The 18,337-nt window shown below is 35.9% G+C and overlaps 3 protein-coding genes across 11 annotated transcripts; 2 read left to right on the top strand and 1 right to left on the bottom strand.

Moving 5' to 3' along the window:
* Nucleotides 1-752: 752 nt before the first annotated feature.
* LOC129771679 (uncharacterized) lies at nucleotides 753-17,517 on the bottom strand. 9 transcript variants are annotated; one of them, XM_055775583.1, is made up of 4 exons: nucleotides 15,604-17,318; nucleotides 11,607-15,544; nucleotides 7,656-11,264; nucleotides 753-7,598 (listed from the first exon to the last, which is right to left on the bottom strand). In XM_055775583.1, the coding sequence occupies exon 4, from the start codon at nucleotides 7,570-7,572 to the stop codon at nucleotides 6,403-6,405; it is 1,170 nt and encodes a 389-aa protein (XP_055631558.1). In that variant the 5' UTR covers nucleotides 7,573-7,598; nucleotides 7,656-11,264; nucleotides 11,607-15,544; nucleotides 15,604-17,318; the 3' UTR covers nucleotides 753-6,402. The 9 variants fall into 8 exon arrangements, 8 of the variants coding, with proteins under 8 accessions (XP_055631555.1, XP_055631554.1, XP_055631556.1 ...); XM_055775580.1 differs by having other exon boundaries at nucleotides 753-11,264; nucleotides 15,604-17,084; nucleotides 17,257-17,517; XM_055775579.1 differs by adding an exon at nucleotides 17,326-17,517 and having other exon boundaries at nucleotides 753-11,264; nucleotides 15,604-17,084.
* On the top strand, nucleotides 3,637-6,287 carry LOC129767163 (uncharacterized). Its single transcript, XM_055767785.1, has 4 exons — nucleotides 3,637-4,591; nucleotides 4,698-4,971; nucleotides 5,025-5,559; nucleotides 5,878-6,287. The coding sequence occupies exons 1-4, from the start codon at nucleotides 4,569-4,571 to the stop codon at nucleotides 6,285-6,287; spliced, it is 1,242 nt and encodes a 413-aa protein (XP_055623760.1). The 5' UTR covers nucleotides 3,637-4,568.
* LOC129771683 (uncharacterized) lies at nucleotides 15,916-17,517 on the top strand. Its single transcript, XM_055775593.1, has 4 exons — nucleotides 15,916-16,129; nucleotides 16,187-16,299; nucleotides 16,359-16,652; nucleotides 16,712-17,517. Exons 2-4 carry the CDS (start codon nucleotides 16,266-16,268, stop codon nucleotides 16,903-16,905), a joined length of 522 nt encoding a protein of 173 aa, XP_055631568.1. The 5' UTR covers nucleotides 15,916-16,129; nucleotides 16,187-16,265; the 3' UTR covers nucleotides 16,906-17,517.
* Nucleotides 17,518-18,337: the final 820 nt, after the last annotated feature.

Here is an 18,337-nt window from a genome sequence, read left to right as displayed (position 1 = left end):
GAAGAAATGCACAAATACTTCACATATTCATTTTAACAAATACAACAGATAACTAAGACAGAGATGAAACACTAATCAAGATAGCTATAAAACATATAATAGAACTAACCGGCAATAAAAATCGGTATCCATCGCAAGTAGATTTATTATTAAACACAAAGATCTGCAGAAAAGCACGAATTCATATCCATATAACTAGCCATTATACGACACAAAGTCTCTATGGTATCAAAAACAAACCGAAACATCCAAACCAACACAGGCACTCATATGCACACAAATATTGAGCAAAATAAAATAATGAAACAGAAGAAAAATGCATTCATTTCCTAGATTTTTAGTTCAGCTGCTGGCGACGTTCTAATGTGGTGATAGCATCACTGCGCATTTCAAATACTAATGCAAATGCGCTTCTTGCAGTTGAATATTTCTCTGCTAGCGCTGGCGCTGTGTTGCTTCAATTCAGCGTAGTGTTTCACTTATACATACACACTTTTTCCACATTTGATGCTGTCGTGGTGATAACTTCATTACGCAAATCAAATACGGGTGCAATTGCACTCAGCTGACACGAGCCAGCACATTCAAGCCTCTCAATAAAAAAACACACAAACACAGGCATGAGAGATACACAAATGCTTCATCGATCACCAGATGATTTTCTTCCGAATCAATTTTATCAATGTTGATCGCGAAAACAAATTACAGCACTAGAACTAGATATCACTATTTTAACTTTTGATAGCACGGGTTTTTATCCTCATTCCATAACACACGTGCAATGGAAAAACATGTCGCGACAAGAAATCGAGCGGGTGACGAACACGAACATATTAATATCGGCCAAACGAAACGGAGCACATCCAGACAACATTTTCTTCGCCGGATGATAATGCTTTCTGGACATTTTACTAGAATAATTGATGAAATAACTGAAATGCGCATAAATTATTTTTTAATTTTATTCAGGTTTATTTGTTTCAAATGTTACTAACTGTACCCTGTCACGTTTTGCTGTGGCACATTGAGGTGGCAGAGAAACGATTAGCAAAAGCATATGTTTCGTATGAGTTGAATTTTCGATACTTGAAATACTTTGTTTTTGTATTATCTACGAAGATATAGTCTATCTTGTTTCCCAACACGGAAACGTGCAAAATACAGTTGAACAATCCGCATCCGAATTTAAACAGCACAATTGCAAATATTGATTTTGAGTAACGCCAATCGAAGAAAAATCAATGGATTTAAAATCATTATCAAATACAATTTTAGTTCACGATTTTTTAAACACTTTTAAAAAATATGTTGGTATCACATAGAATACATTTTCAATACTAGAAAGTACATTTACGTTCACAGCTTCATTTCAGAAGTGTGCTTATTCCATCTGGAAATCATAAAGCTTCCTGATGTGTTGGCAGTAGCAAAAACAATCATTGAAGTGTGTTGTATATTTTGTCATAATATGAGCCCCATCAGTACCAAACTTTTCGAGCGAACACAAACGAACGGAATAATTTTTCATACATAAATTATTTTTTATTAATGAAAAATAATTTCAAGGAAAGAAAAGATAAAGTAGGAAGCATGCACTGATATCTATAGATTTACATTTAACAAAAGATTGAGGAGTAAAGGGTCGAAGGGTTTTTGAGTGATTTCGGAACGCTGTACCGTTTTGACTTATATTCCGAACAGACTCAAATTCCGAACACTTCATTTTGAAATTATATTTATTGAACATCAATGTTATAAATAATTGAATAATGAAAACCCCGATTTTCTTTACGGTAAACCTTTCTGTATAACAACATTTATGGGTATCAAAATAACATTGATGTTCAATAAATTCAATTTTTACAATGAAGTGATCGGAATTTGAGTCAAAAATCAGAATTTCGGAATTTGAGAAAAAATGGGAGCTTCAATTTGGTTGATAGAACAATATCCTGAATTTTTGGAAAGTTCGTAAAAACCCATAAAAACACAAAATGTTAAGTTTCGTCGTTACTCCTGAGAGAAGTATCTCCATGGTTCCATTAATTTTAATATTTTACAACTGCATTCATTTTACACGCAATTCTGTATGAAAAACTATACAGATATTATTATCCATGAGATAGTTTTTAGAATATGAGAAAAAATTATGAACGTTTGACTGGGCTGCACTCTCAGACGGCTCAATTCGTTTATTGATAAATACGGAGAGTTTCGAAGTTCTTAAAAATGTAACATATTTTATTTAATTTTGAATGTATAGGTGATTGTATTTGAAAGAATTTTTTTTATTCTATACTAGCTGACCCGGCAAACTTCGTCCCGCCCAAAATTATTTTCGTTATCACATCCACGTTTTCTTACTTAGCACTGCTCATGGGTCCAATTGCAGAATTATTCATTGATTGATCTTCTAATCTACCCTAAAATATTACCTTTTTATTACCTTTTTTTATTACCTTTTTATTAATTTCAGACACAATTCTCGTTCAAGATTTTTCAATCACTTGCAAATAACATGTTTCTCCGTTTCGTTGCTATTACATGGTGATCTATTTTTATAACACTTCCATTTTCAGGAATAGGGATTACATTGAATACTTCGAAGTTTTCCTTATTAATAATTACATTTTCCATTATTATATTTACTGTTCCATTTTCAATTTTAATGTTGTATTTAACTGAAAATGGGCCTCTAAGGATTGAGTATCCTTCTGGTAATTGCTTCTTTATATTTTGAATTGCCTTTTGCATTTCATTCTCGGCTAATGGGTGAGTCTTAATTATCCTGTATTTTCGAGCTATGCCATCAATCAATTGCAAAGCTAACGTTGTGGTCTCAAAACATTTTCTTGCGAATATATTAGTTCTCTCTTCGGAATACCTTCCCTTCAAAGATAACATTCCTTCATTTAGGCTACGAATTCGTACGCTTAATTCATCTCCCATATTTTTGCTTCTTTGATTCAATAGTCTCATTGTTTGTGAGATATCATGAAGTTTTAGCTCTTCGTGAATACGCAAAGACTGTACTTCGTCTTCCACATCATTACTCCCAAATAAAAGGTCTTTCAAAAACCCAAGTATTCCACGACTCCTCTTTGATCGTGATAAAAAATTTATTTCTTGTTTTGCATGGTTACATTGTCGTTCTATCGACATTACAAGTTCTGTCAAAGCGTTGTCTTGAGTTACATTCCCCATGAACTTCAAGGTTCTTTCTAGGTTCGAATGAATAGAGTCTAGCATAGAAATATCGTCGTTAGGAATTAAATTGGATACAATATTTGTCCTCCAAATTCCTCGCTTTACTATACATGACCCAAAATGATCAAACATTAAACCCCCTTCCTCAATAGGCTGGATGTTGACGGCATTTGTCAAATTCACCAATGCTAGAATTGCCATTGCGGTTACGATAGCCTTTTGTATCGTGCCGGTATATGATCTTATTTTACCTATGACTTTCTTTTTTGTTTGTGGCTTTGGTTTCAATTTTGACGCCAATTCTTTTACATGCTCGATGTTAACCGTTTTTCTTACTCCCCATTCTTGAATATTTCGTGGTTCCTTAATTTCCTCTTTACTCCCTGGGGCACTTTTAATTACTCCAACAAAGTTAAGAGGTGATGAGGAAATAGTGGTATCTTTTGAGCTCTCGATTTCATCGTTCTTACTTACATCTAATACTGCTAATTTTACAGCTGGTCTAGTAATTTCACCTTTAATTGTTTTTACGATAGCGGATCTAACTTGCCCATCCATATTAGTTGTTGTTCTTATCACCTTGCCCTTATGCCATTTACCTTTCTTTTCTTCATCGGCAAAAACCACAATATCCCCTACCTTTATAGGGTTAGTCTTCTCCAACCATTTATTTCTTTTAGTTAAGGTTGGAAGGTATTCTTTTATCCACCGATTCCAATATCCCTTAACAATTGATTGCGCTCTTTTCCAGTGTTGACGAGTTGCTTCTGCATTGGAAACGTCATCAATCGTAACGACAGCTTCACCAGCGCAACCTAACAGAAAGTGATTAGGGGTTAAGACCTCATCGTCTTCTGTATCTAAAGGAATATGCGTTAACGGGCGATTGTTAATGAGGAATTCAACTTCGGTTAGTATGGTTCTAAGTTCATACTCTGGTATGGTTTCTTGTTTATGAGGTAAAAGGCTTTTAACTTCTCTCACCATTCGTTCCCATACTCCACCAAAATGCGGTGAAGCGGGAGGACTAAAATGCCATTTGACCCCGTCGTCTGATAGCCTTCTAAGAATTTTCTCAAATTCGTTTCTTGCTCCAATGAAATTAGTTCCATTGTCGCTGAACAACTCTTGCACTTTACCTCTACGATATTGTAGATTTCGGAAACATATAATAAAGGAATCTGAGCTCATATCTTGTGCTAATTCGAGATGTACTGCTCTTGTTGTCAGACAAGTAAACAAACATCCCCAACGTTTTTCAGTGCGTCTTCCAATAGACACGCCATAAGGGCCGAAATAGGGCGCTTGCAGCGTGCATATGTATTAGTAGTCTGTTGGGCAGGCAAAAGTGACAGCTGCATATGATTAACATGGATCGACAAGAGTAAGTTTTGTTTAAATAATTATTTTAGCGTAACAGAAACAAAAATTACGCATCACTCTATATTTACATCATGCTAAGATATGTGTATTCAAATATTTAATTTTAGCGTAAAAGCCAGATACGCAGAAAAAATTAAAAAATTCTGTTTTGGTTACGACCCGTATCAATGGATGCAGCATGAATATTCAAAAAGTGCCTTACCAAAAAATGTGACTTATTACGACCTAGTGGAATATCTTGTAAATCGCGAAAGTCCGTATACCCGGAAATGCTTTAAGGCCTTCAAGAGCTTGGACGCATACAAAAATTTCAAGGCGGGATGGGTACAATTTTTAGGTTCCAGATACGTCGATTCTGGTTTTTGTATTGTGTTTGCTCAGGTAAGTTTTGTATATTCTCAGTAAAGAAAATTACTCACTATACGATGTTGCAGGTGAAGCATTCCCAAAAATTTAACCTAAAGCCTACATCTACCTGGGTGTCGGTAGATCCCACAGGAACAGTTCAAACTGCACATTGCAATTGTATGGCAGGATTAGGTGAAGTGTGTTCTCATGTAGGCTCTGTGCTTTTTGCTCTCGAGTGCTGGTCCCGTAAAGAAGTAAATGAAAATGAACCTTCGTGTACAGATATACTTAATCGGTGGTTGGTTCCACCGAAAAAAGCGGTTAATTGTGGCGAAATTAAAGACATATTCAGCCAGAAAGATCAACCAGTTTCCAGATATGATTTCCAGATACCCGAATGCCCTGCGAAAGAGTTGAATGTATTTATACGTAAATTGATCGATAACGGAGAAAATCCATCAGTTGGCCAATTTATGGAAAATACAAGAAAGCATTCGAATGTGAACTCGAGCCTTTGTGACATTGATCTTTATCCGAATATGTTAAAAATCCTTTTCTGCCAATTTTTTGATCCAAATTTAAGAGGAAAGTCGCTCAACGAGCTTCGCGAAATAGGGAATAGTAAATTGAGGAATATGCGTTATACAAGACCCCTTGTTCGTAAAATAGCACGAGTTTCACAAAGTTCAAGTTGGTTCTGGGAAAAATTTCGCGTTGGAAAAATAACTGCATCTACATTTAAAGCAACCACAAGAACGCCGATTGATAATCCTTCAATGCACCTAATTAGAAAAATTTGCTATCCCGAAGATTATCGTTTTTCAACACCTGCGACGAGATATGGATGTACCCATGAGAAGGATGCGTTAAAGACATATGGTTCAAAAATGGCAGCTGAACATTTAAATTTCCATTATTCTTCTTCTGGTCTACACTTAGTTGAGAAAAAACCATTTTTCGGAGCATCACCGGATGCAATCGCCGTTTGTGATTGTTGTGGAGAGGTTTCTGTGGAAATCAAGTGCCCTCATTGCCTGCGAGACGGTAAAACAATAAAAGAATATGTGACTAGGCCAGATAGTCCTATTCAAATTACGGAAACAGGATATAAAATGAACCACAATCATCAGTACTTCTATCAAGTGCAAATGCAGATGTATATACTTAATGTTAAGTTTTGCGACTTTGTTGTTTGGACAAACAAGGAATTGGTCATACTGCGAGTGGACCGAGACGACACATTTTTGAAGAAAGAGTTGATAAAAGCCGAAAGTTTCTTCAGATTGGTTATTATGCCTGAACTTTTAGGCCAATACTATACAGGAGGGTATTTTAAAGATAGATTGTGAAAAAAGGGAAATTACGAAATAATATTTTGACTGCCAATGTATTATGTATGTATTAAACTCAAATAAATGTATATAAAAATTCAATAAAATGTAGTAATTTATTTCGGTACAATGATTAATCTTCAGGGACTACAGAGGGGCAAAGGTTAACTAGACAACAACAATTTGTCACAATTTGATCCACTAGTGAAGTTTCACAAAAGTTTGAAGTATTCTTCAGAGTGCTTATTGGAAACTTGTTCTTGTATAGTATCTTATACTTATTCCGAACCTGCGCAATCACTCGCTCTACATGAATCCTAACATTTGCTAATTTCCGTGTGTTTTCAATATCAAGAGGGTGCAACTGATCTTGACCAACAGTAAAAGCAGGTAACAGTAATTCAACTCCAGCACTTTCAACGTGATTTCTTATTAGGAATCCCCTATCTGCCATGATATAATCTCCTTTTTGCATTCTACTTAACATACCGGATTTTTCAGTGATAAATTTATCACTTGCTCGGCCACCAAATCCATTTGATATGAATATAATGGATCCATTAGGAGCGATTCCGATTAGGTATTTAACAGTATGTGAATGTTTATAATTAGACCACATTTGAGCAGCTTGTAAAACGTCACTGGGCTTCTCAGTGAGCACCTCGAAGCAATCTATAACGACTGAGACCTTATTACCGAAATGTCGCTTGAAACACTCTGGCATCGAATTTTGTACCGATTCACGAGACGGCCAACTGACAAGCCCTTTCATTCGTTGAAACATGACGTATATACATTTACGAAAATATCTAGAGACAGTACTAACGTGAACTCCACTCATGTACGCAATTAATGTCAGATCTAAATCTAGCCTAAGCTTAGCTAAAGTAAAAATAAAAATTTGAAATTTCGTTATCTTACACGAACCAGTCGGTTGTGGGAAATAAGGTTCTAAAAACCCAAATAAAAACTTAAAAACATTGTAGTTTAGTCCTGTAAAATATTTACATTTGTCATCATTCTGACTAAAATCTTCGAAACTAGTGCATAGAAATGGGTGGTGCTTTTCTCTCATAATTTCTATTTCACATTGCAATTTTTTTATTTCTTCTTCGAGCACTGTTTCTCTGTCCACCGGACCTGGAGCCGTCAGCAAATCTTCCTCCGGAATCGTTTCCAACGTCTTTCGGATAGCCTCCTTTACTTCACTCCGCCTAGTCAAACACTCAAATCTGTCCTTAGCAGCAGATGTCATCCGATTTTTGTAACCTAATTTCTGGTTCGGTACCCAATCAGGATTCATTTCATCTAAAAGATCAGCACTTTGACCTGAATGAAGAAAAAAACGTTATGACAAGTTTAATGAGAACAAATTTTCATTTTTACCTGAAAGGAAATGCTGCGAGCAAACCACCGTTGATGGCCATTTTTCTGGCACCAAATCAATCCGCTTCAATGCATTTGTCCATGCAATTTGGCGCTTTTCGGACAACTCTTTTCTCTTGGCGCTACGCTTATCCACCGCGGGGAAGCGGAACCATTTTTCCCCGTCACGATCGCCGCGTTTGTTGCACCCAAAAACTGCACACGTCCTAGGCACTAATTAATGCAATGAAATCATATTATTTCAAATGTCTGTCGTTGGCAGATATTTCAGAATGTACTTACTGGTTATTATTTATCAAATGTAGGGATATGTTTTACAAAAAAAATATTTTTAGCTCTCCAATTTAATTTTTCAAATCTCACTCCACTGCTGCTGCATAGAAACTACGAATGTCAACAAACGTTTGTGTGCCCAACACATGCTCTGCATGTATGTGTAGCAAGAGCCCTATAATCTGCGCCTGTATACGTGAATGGCTTACAATATGGTATAGTTCTAGAAGGTGGTAGGGCTGCCATCATTGGAGGAATTGGCTCCGCAGACATATTTTTACAAAATTGGCAATTCCTTCTAACAGTCTTAATAGCAACTCTGACGTTTGTTATCCAGAATTTTTGTCGCACTGCCGCTATGGCAGTCTCCATGTTTTCATGTCGATATTTTTCGTGATAATGACGTAATATCAAAGTGCTCACATAATGTTTGTAGGACAGAATGATAGGTGTTCTGGCTGAAGTTGGTAAACAGTTAGCATTCTCAATGCGTCCCTTTGATCTCATTATTCCATCCGTGCAAATTTCCGGGCTAAGTGTTCGAATTTCACTTCCCTTATGAATTTTCATTTTATTTTGTAAGAGTTCCATTTCTTTGGAATATGACTCCCATTGAGCCTTATGCATTAAAACGAGCTCAGCATAATCCAGGTCCTCCTTGTCAATATTTTTATTGAAGCTTTGGTTCCTGCATTTTGATTTCAGCCAATCGATATATTTGAATGTAATTGCAACAGAACGCTTCAATCTCACAAAATCCGAACACCAATTTATGTGAATGCTTTTCAGACCACTAAATTCTTTCGATTTAATAATGTGCAGTGGTCTCAGTTCTTCGTCAGTGTCGCTTCTCTGAACTTCATTTGGCCAGTTTTCTTCATTATCATATAAGAACTGTGGGCCTGTAAACCAGATTGAATTGTTATTTGATAATTTCGTAGCTTCATCCGCTGGATTATTCCTACTATTCACCCATTTCCACTGGTTTACGTATGTGGTTTCTAATATTTCTCCTATCCGTAAGGCAACAAACTGCTTGTACTTGCGTGGTTCTGAACGAATCCATGCTAATACAGTTTTGGAATCCGACCAAAATACTACTCTATCTATTGATAGACGTAGCTCGTCTTTTACTGTCTTAGCCAATCTGCTTCCTAATACAGCGGCTTGTAATTCGAGTCGTGGTATGGAAAGAATTTTAGTTGGTGCGACTCTTGCCTTTGCAGCCATGAAATTGACATCAATGTGTGACTCATATACACTCCTTAAGTATACTGCTGCTGCATAAGCATTCTCGGATGCATCAACGAAGACATGTAGTTCTCGTTCTTTTGGATGAGAAGAATTGGCATATGAACGTGGTATTCTTATTGCTCTTGCCTCTTCCAGTTTTGCGTGCCAGTTCTCCCAATTTTTCTTTAGTGCTGGGTTTAATTGTTCATCCCATGTTATTCCGCTTTTCCAGAGCTCTTGCATTAGAATTCGAGATTGAATTGTTATATGTGATAATAAACCAAGTGGATCGTAAACACTCATGCTTTGTGAAAGCAGTTTTCGTTTCGTAAACTCCTGTGTAACAGGAATATCCACCTTGTAGTGAATACAATCCTTTTTTGTATCCCAATACACTCCGAGTACTTTTTCATATGATTCCTTAGAATTTCCTAATAAGTCTTCTTTAACTTCCGTTCTATTTTCTTCCGGGATTTGTCCCAAGAGCTCATTACTGTTAGATATAAAATTTCTGATATTGAAGTGCCCATATTTGTGAATGGTAATAACTTCGTTCACAATTTTGGAGGCCTCACTTAAATCGTCGAAACTATCTAGGTAGTCATCCACGTAATGGTTGTTTTGTATGGCCTTTACCGCCTGACTTTCTTTGAATTTCTCCGCATTTGTGTTTTTAACAAACTGTGCACATGCGGGTGAGCAGGTAGCTCCAAACGTCATCACTTGCATCACATACACATCGGGATCTTCGTCAAAATTTTCCCTAAATAAAAACCTTTGGGCATTTTGATCCTCTTTCCTTATTTTTACTTGATGAAACATTTCCTTTATGTCTCCAGTTATCGCAAATTTTCCTTCTCTAAATCGTATTAACACTCCAAATAGCGACGTCGTTGCGTCTGGGCCTGATAACAATTTTGTGTTTAGAGATTCTCCCTTAACCTTAGCGGCGGCATCAAAAACAAGCCGTGGTTTTATGGGCTGTTTATTTAGGTTCACAACTGTAAAGTGTGGCAAGTAAAATATTTTTGGATCACGTTGCTGTTGTTCTGTGGGAGTGAGTTTTCTAGCGTATCCCTTGGTTTCATATTCCTTTATTTTCTCAACATACCATTTTCGTAGCTTTTGATTTTTACGCATCCTTGCTTCTTGTCCACATAATCTGTTCATGGCTGATTGATAGCTGTTCGGAAATTGTACATCATCCTGTTTCCAAAGCAGCCCAATTTCATAAATTCCTTCTTGATATTTCAAAGTGGAATTCATGATATCAATCGATCTTTTTTCATCGTTAGACATCAAACTTTTTACATGTGCTTTTATCCCGAAATCTTCTAGGCTAAAATAATTTTCCATCATTTTATTGAAATAATCTGATGAATCAGTTTCGTTGTTCATCAGCACGTGTCCTTTCAATTTTTTATGTTCGTTAGTTTGCCCGAACAAAACCCATCCGAGTTTAGTGTTCTGTGCGACTGGTTCATTAAATTTACCTGATCGCGTCTCCCTACCGCTTATCAAAAACGAATGCGGTAAACCTAACAGTATTTTTGGCATAGCATTTTCATATCCTTCGAGAGTTATATCTTATAAGTGATTGTATTCTCGTTGTAATTCATGAATATTTATTGACTGTGAGGGAAGAGATAATTCCGACACAGTCCTCAAATTCTGTATGTAAAAACGTTGATTGTTGCACCCGTTTTATACTTAAGGAAATCTCTTCACTATCTAGTTCTTGCTGCGTTTCGCCATTAGTCCAAACCTAAGTGGTGCGGACTCAATCCACTTCATTCTCAAGCAAATTCTTGCATGTTTTCAAGCGATTTCTTGCAATAAATTCTCAGACCACCAGAGATGCCAGATTTACAAATATGTTTGTAAATTTACAGACATATCTGTAAAACATTCATCACATCAAAAATATTTGACTCACCATATGACATTTTTCCATAGTTTTAATACAGAAAAGTTATTATATTTAGTATATATCAATACACATGACGTTAGACCAGCGATACTCAACCTGCGGCCCGGCAGTCCTTCTTGTTGGCCCATCTGGTGTGTATGATGTTTGGAACTCATACACATAAGTACTTTTGCCTTGACATCATTGCAGACGAAAAAGAGGATACGGTTATTCACAATTAATGAACAATTCTCGCGTAACTTTTGAAAAGGTCCAATGTAACATTTTCGCCAACTCGAGAAAAACGTAGTTGAAGACCCGAACATTATTTCGCGAATTGTCTTAAAAGCTATCAATCTTTATCACTGTTTTCACCACTAGCTGTCAAGAATAACTTCGTAAAACCAATCGTAACTATTGTTCCGTGATTTGAGATTAAGGTTGAAGCCTCGGAGCGAAAAATGTTACATTGGACGTTTTGACTGCCCGCGTTTGCACATTGGACATATTACGTTGCACTATAAAAATTTGAAAACTAATAAACAACAATCCAAATATCAGCATTTCGTTCTAAAGACTGATTACTATTGTTATCACTCGTTGAATTGCACTGAAATCGATAACAACACCTGTAAGAAACAAATTCCAAAACGACCGAAGTACGACTGCGAGTTGTTTTGACTGCTTTGTTACTTCGGACGTTTCGGCCGTCGGAGGAAAGTGGCGTCCGAAGTAACAGGGGTGCCGGGTGCTTAAAATTCGAATCTGTACATTGGATATTTTTTGTATCGGCGACAAAAAGATGAAGAAGATAGATACGTGAACGATTGTTTTTGTAATACATTCAATGATTGAAAACTAATAGCGTGCATCCATTAACTCGATTTGTTTACATTTGTTACATAGGACCTTTTCAAAAGTTACGCGAGAATTGCATTCTCTGCAGGTAAGGAAAAATCTTGAACGAAAATTGTCTCTGATAATTATTTTCTGTTCTAGACAAGATTGTTTTGCTGAAATGCAAGGAGATTTATTGAAAAATAGTTAAGTTAGGGTCAGGACTATGCAACCTATGTATTTAAACAACATCGAATAAAAATTTTCATTCTATTTTCAACAACTTACATTTGCTTTCGGGTCTGCTTATGACGAAATATGGGTTACTGTTCGATATTGTTACGACAGACATGGTTCATGGCCGTGTGGTGGTCTAAAACTTGTATAGCCTTGCATGGCGGATGGAAAATATACACTGCATTTTTTTTAAAATAAAAACGACAAGACCGCAAGCCTTGGTATCAACGGAGAAATACTGTGTTTAATAAAAATTAACAACGCGTATGTTTGTGTATGTATGTGTATGTATGTATGTGTAGATCGTTGAAACATTTAAACACACTTACAGCACATAAGTTATTAAGTGGTCCAAAAAATCATTTTTTTCCACTTTTTCCCAAAAATGACAAATGAAAATTAATAACATTTGAATCACTGAATCGATTTAGATGATCGACATATAAAATTGACCTAGCCTTTTATTAAAAAATATTTAACTTGCGAAATACATAATTATATTTTAGTAATTATTGATTGTAGTCGTTTTTTATTTTCTTTATGACTTTGGACTAGAGGGCGCTATATATTTTTATATTTTTTCTTGAAAGCTGAGGATTTTTTACACAACATATCTCGATATCAGGGTTGCTATTTTTTCGTTTTTTAGATATGATTTTAAAAAAAATCATTTTTCCCCATTTGTCCAAAAATAACTTTCTGCAAAAAATCATAACATTTGAACTACTGAACCGATTTAGATGATCGATATATTAAATTGAAGCCAATAAGCAAAACTCACACTTGCGGGAAGATTGGATTCTAGTAGCATAGGTCTAGTTTAGTCACATATGAATATTGATCGAAGACTTAAAACATGTTAAATTTACAAAATTCTAACTTAAAAACGATAATTATAGCATCTCTGATATCGAGATATGTGAAGTAAATACTCCTCAGCTTTCCATAAAAAATATAAAAAAATATAGCGCTCCTATCTTTAACCGAGAAAACTATGAAAAACTAACTCAATCCATAATTACAAAAACAAAATTCAATTTTTTCGCAAAAGTAATATTTTTTTTAAAAATATATCTCGTAAGCTTCAATTTGATATGTCGATGATATGAATCGGTCCAATAGTTCGAAAGTTATGACTTTTTGTAGTGGGAAAAATGGGGAAAAATTGTTTTTCGAACCATCGATTAGTTTTGCAAAATCATATTTCAAAAACGAAAAAAATAGCATCTCTGATATCGAGATATTTTATGCAAAAGTTCTCAGCTTTCAATCCATATTAAAAATAGGATCCATATTATATGCAAGTTAAATATTTCTCAATTAAAGCTCATTGGCTTAAATTTGATATGTCGATCATCTAAATCGGTTGAGTGGTTCGAAAGTTATAAATTTTTGAAAAAAGTCATTTTGGGAAAAAGTGGAAAAAATGATTTTTGGGATCACCCTAAAATGGAAATGGGCACCCTAATGACAAATTAAAAAAATACGAGTTTAATGTTTTGCGATAAAGAACAAAATTACCACTTTTGACGAAGAGCTGAGAACCACTATATTAGTTTGGCATGGAATGGCTGTATATATATATACAGAATACAATCTTACGTGCATCGTGATGTACAAAGTATTAATGAATAAGTGAAAATTAACGTTACACATTCTATAGATCTGCACACTTTTACAGACTTTTCCACATTTTTAACAGACATTCACATGTTTTTACAGACTTTTTTAAAAAATCATCTGGCAGCTCTTCCTTCCACTTTTTATCGAATATTTCCAAATCGCAGGAGTAAACATTTACGTGACTCTGACTTTGTTTGTTTTTATTACGTTCGGAAAAACGTTATGACAAAGAGAGGGGACATTAAAAATGCGTTGCTCAGTGAAAGGCTGAGATGGTCTTTTAGAGATGCAATGGTTAATTAAACAATTGACGGAAAAATGTAGTTCGTTCATTTTATAATTTTACTTATTTTTGCCCTTGACAACAATACCTCTTTTATAGTGTTGATTATCATAAGAAAAATAACACTCCTGATCGTTGGATCTCTTTTGACATTTCAATTGGATCTTTTTTGACAGCCGTTTTGATTCAGTCCGCACTACCTAGGTGGCAATATGGTCCACAATTTGATGTTTTTCTCTCAAACGTCTGTTACAACACAAAATATAAAATTTCTCTTTCATGTGATTTGTACGAAAGTGCGATCGTAGCTCCAAATAGGAGATACCCTTGTAATCGCACATTGCGCAGTCCATCTTGAAATAGTTTTCGATAATCGCATCATCGTTTGCATACTTTTCGTGTAAATCTTTCTGAATGCATCGCATCGCTTCCAAACCAGTGGTTGGAAGTCCGTCTCGATGTCGCATCAAGTGCAAGATGATTCTGAATCTGGTATACATTTTCTTCCCACAACACATCATGTAGAAGCGTTCCTTTCGATGATTCGAACTAAAGTGTTCACGTCTGCTTTGGTAATCATTTATTACAACCCCGCACGGTTCACAACTCAGTGAGCAATGTTTACCGATCAGATAGTCTTGCATATCCTGCAGATTCTTGAGCACATCTCCTGCCAAATCTCTTATGGAAATCACTTTGGGAATATGTGTGGTGGCGTAAATCCTCCCTCAATCAGTTCCTCGCTGAAATCTTTCATAAGTGGATCATACGTTGATCGGATACGTTTAGCTACTGATCTATGGACTTCTTCTGGAGCACCCTTCCGATGTTCGTTTAAATGTCGAATCACTCTGTTACGATTTGAAAATCGCTCCTCGCAGCACGTAACAAAATATTGCTTCCCGCTACCATGATTCTGGCTGAAATGGCTCCGATGCTCGCTCAACTGCTCAATCTTTTTCCCACATAATTCGCAATCCAGGTTGATATATTTCTGGACGAGATGGTCTTGTAAAGTTTCTGTAGTTCTTTGGGATCACCTTTCACCGCTAACTCTACATCCGGAAGTGGCTCATAGCCCTCTAAATCAGATTCGAAATCTTCCAGGATCGTTGCAAACGCTTCTCTTCTTTTCAATTCCGCTAGCGTTGGAATTGTTCCACTGTTTGCACCACTGCCAGTGTTTAGTGGTGTTTCGTCAGGTTCTTCTGTGTCCATGTGTTCAGGTGATCCAAAAAAATCATTAAAATTTACTTCCGTTGGTTCGATTTTTATTTCATCTTCGATCAAAATCTCAAACTGATCTTTATTTGCTTCATCATCGATGCTCCCGTTGATCACATCATGGTTTAGATTAGGCGTTCCCTCTGATTCTATCTGGCTATATAATCGTACCTGGTTTTGGTGCACCTTGTTTATATATCCATGAATTTGTGTGACCATTTGCTCGTATTCCGGACAGATGAAGTACGGTAGAGTTTGATGAGGAGTTATCTGCAAAAAATACAATTTAGTCATACAAACTCTCTTATCGAAACCGAGACATGTGATACCTCGAACGAGAAAATTGCCTGAATTTTCTCCTTCATACTATTGATATTAAAATCTTTCCGCAGCAAGTAAAAATCCTCCAAACAAATCCGACAATTGCCCATCTTGGCAGATACCTTAAACACCGATAATATATTTTGATATTTTTTCTTCTAAGCCAAATGTGCTGTAACGATCATGAACCGACTGTATTTCGATAAGTTCCTTCTTGAATTGTTTGTGAATCCTGTATTGAAATAAATGTATTCAAACTCCTATACACAACAAATTTTCGAAAACTTTTTCATCGTTTATACTGCCTCTAAAAAATCAAATCCAAAAAAGTGTTTATTTACTTTTGTTATCAGTTAGGTTGTGATCCACATAATCGGTATAACCAAGGCGTTATACTATAGGTGGACCGCAATGTCAAAATTGCTGTTCGGACATTGCTCGTGAAAAAACAAATTTGTTTACATAACAAATCATATCTTTTGGTGACAAATGCATTCGTTGGCAAAATAGTTGCTCGCGCTTTACTGTAGGCAGGTAATTTTCTGGATTTTTTCGTATAACAATTTCTCATAATTGCTTCTACTTTTTCAGATATCTACAATCAGCGGTCGAATTAAAAACAGTGCAGAAGGATGTTTTGAGTATATTTTACCTTCTAGCCGCGCAATCAATGCTTTTCTTTCCAAGCAAGCAGCGTTTTATTCGTACGTGGTTTGATTGAGCATTTAAAAAAAAGTGTTATTTTTTTTTGTTTTATCATCAGGGAAAAAGCATGAAATAGAATCGTACGTGGTACTAATTTATCGGCACAATCTGATCAAGGACGGAGGCATCATCAAACGGAAACTACGCGAGAAACTTTTCGAAGAGATAAAACTGCGCCGCAACACTCGTGTCAAACTGGACGAGTTGGGTTGGGTGCTGATGAACCACGATTTGATAACACGTAATGAACCAATCCAACAGCATACCAATGGTAATCGACCAAATCATTTTAAATTCAACATGGAGCGGTTGCGAAACCTGCTGGAGCAGCACGAACAGAACAATCACGCTGGTGGGTCGGTTTGATATATTTATTCCGCTCAAGAATGATTATATTTGTTGATTTTTCAGAGTTGACTTCCGAAAAGCAAAACAAATTCCAGCGTATGCTGGATGCAATTTTACAAAACGACAAAGTTTTGAAGGAAATTAAAGAGATGGTAGTGGCGAATCGACTTCTATCGGAAATTCGTTATGTGACTGCGGTGGAACGTATGCTGAAACACAATTTGGACCCCTCTTTGCGCTGCTGCTTTGTATGCTGAGAGTATTTCCGCACTGCCGATGAGTATACTAGTCATTTCGAAAAATTGCACGGTGAGAAATTATTATTGCTGCGGCGGTGGATCGATTTCAGACTAGTCAAAAGTTCAACGTTCTACATCACTACAATGCCCTTAATCCGGTGACAATATTCACGATTTGCAACGTATACCACACAGCCCTAATAAAAAAAAACAAGAAAAGACGGGTCTAATATTTTACAATAAAGAACAAATCTATCACTTTCCACGAAATCCGGAGAACCACTATATAGGTTCGACATGGAATGGCTGATACATATAAGGCGGATAAAGGTTTAACTTTGGAATTCAACATCCTATATTTCCTCGTACCATTAAGTTCATGGCGCATTTGATGTCGGTCATCGTAGCTGCTGCTATGGAAATGACGTGAGCATATACCTTGATTTTTATCTCCATCTCGGAGAAAAGTGTGGTAAACAATGTCCGGGTTATTTTTCGTTATGAGAACCTTGTTTCCACATCCTTTTACTGCACAATAATACGGCATCTGAAGTAAATAAAATATTCACAATATAATTTTGGCATGATAGAGAACCGCGAGATGAACGATTATCTGTGGAGGAGTTGGACAACAGATTTCTTAGACTTAGACTTATATATATGTGTATTGGTAAACAAAATATGGTCGTTATTATTTGCATTCAATTAATTGTTAATATATTCGTTATTAAATCTTGCAATTGATTGTTTTTCAATCGATGGTAACTGTATTGAGACTTACTTCCATTATTCAACACTCCTATACTCGCGCATTGGTCTGTCAGACCGAAAAATCAATAATTCGTTCATTTCTCAGAAAATATCAACACTACGACTTTGCGATTCTCTCTAGCTTCGTTATTCGCCGTTCGTCATCGTTTAGCGTATCGCATGTGTTGGTAAGAAGGGAACGTGTGTTACTTTTTTAACACTTTCAGTCTGAGACACCGGGGCGAGTATAGGAGTAACTTTTTTGGACAAGTTACTTTTTTCATATTCTAGAATATTGTTGGATGAAATGTATAAAATAATGTTAGTGGCGTGGAATATTTTTAGAATATAATGCATAAGATCATTACCGGACTATTCTCATTTGATTTCAGTTACTCTTGTAACTGGATTGAACGAATCCATATATTACCTATTCGTCGATATATTCGTCGTTAGATTCATACGTTCAAAAGCAAAATATAAATGTTTGACTTTCGTATAGTTATTCGCTAAATATAATGGTCATACATATACACACTTGTGAGAGAATTTCACTTGTGGAAGAATTCTAAACAGTAAACTATAAACTAATCGGTGGCTTATGGTAATTTTTAACAATTACAGTTTCGAGGATATTTTTTTTTAAAATGAACAATATCGACAAGAAAACAAGAAAAAGAAAAGGAAGTTACTAGAAATC

The sequence above is a fragment of the Toxorhynchites rutilus genome, chromosome 2, assembly GCF_029784135.1.
Source record: "Toxorhynchites rutilus septentrionalis strain SRP chromosome 2, ASM2978413v1, whole genome shotgun sequence".
Lineage (NCBI taxonomy): Eukaryota > Metazoa > Arthropoda > Insecta > Diptera > Culicidae > Toxorhynchites > Toxorhynchites rutilus.
Note: the sequence above shows the minus strand (reverse complement) of the source record. Positions and strands in the feature narration are given on the sequence as shown.

Bases quoted from the DNA above. Each gene is read 5' to 3' on its own strand.
- LOC129767163 (XM_055767785.1), top strand. From the start codon at position 4,569: ATGATTAACATGGATCGACAAGA. The intron at 4,972-5,024 runs GTAAGTTTTGTA...ACGATGTTGCAG, and splicing joins TTTGTATTGTGTTTGCTCAG to GTGAAGCATTCCCAAAAATT. The intron at 5,560-5,877 runs GTAAATTGAGGA...GTCTACACTTAG, and splicing joins GCTTCGCGAAATAGGGAATA to TTGAGAAAAAACCATTTTTC.
- LOC129771679 (XM_055775580.1), bottom strand. From the start codon at position 10,718: ATGCCAAAAATACTGTTAGGTTTACCGCATTCGTTTTTGATAAGCGGT.
- LOC129771683 (XM_055775593.1), top strand. From the start codon at position 16,266: ATGCTTTTCTTTCCAAGCAAGCAGCGTTTTATTC. The intron at 16,300-16,358 runs GTACGTGGTTTG...TTTTATCATCAG, and splicing joins AAGCAAGCAGCGTTTTATTC to GGAAAAAGCATGAAATAGAA. The intron at 16,653-16,711 runs GTGGGTCGGTTT...TTGATTTTTCAG, and splicing joins CGAACAGAACAATCACGCTG to AGTTGACTTCCGAAAAGCAA.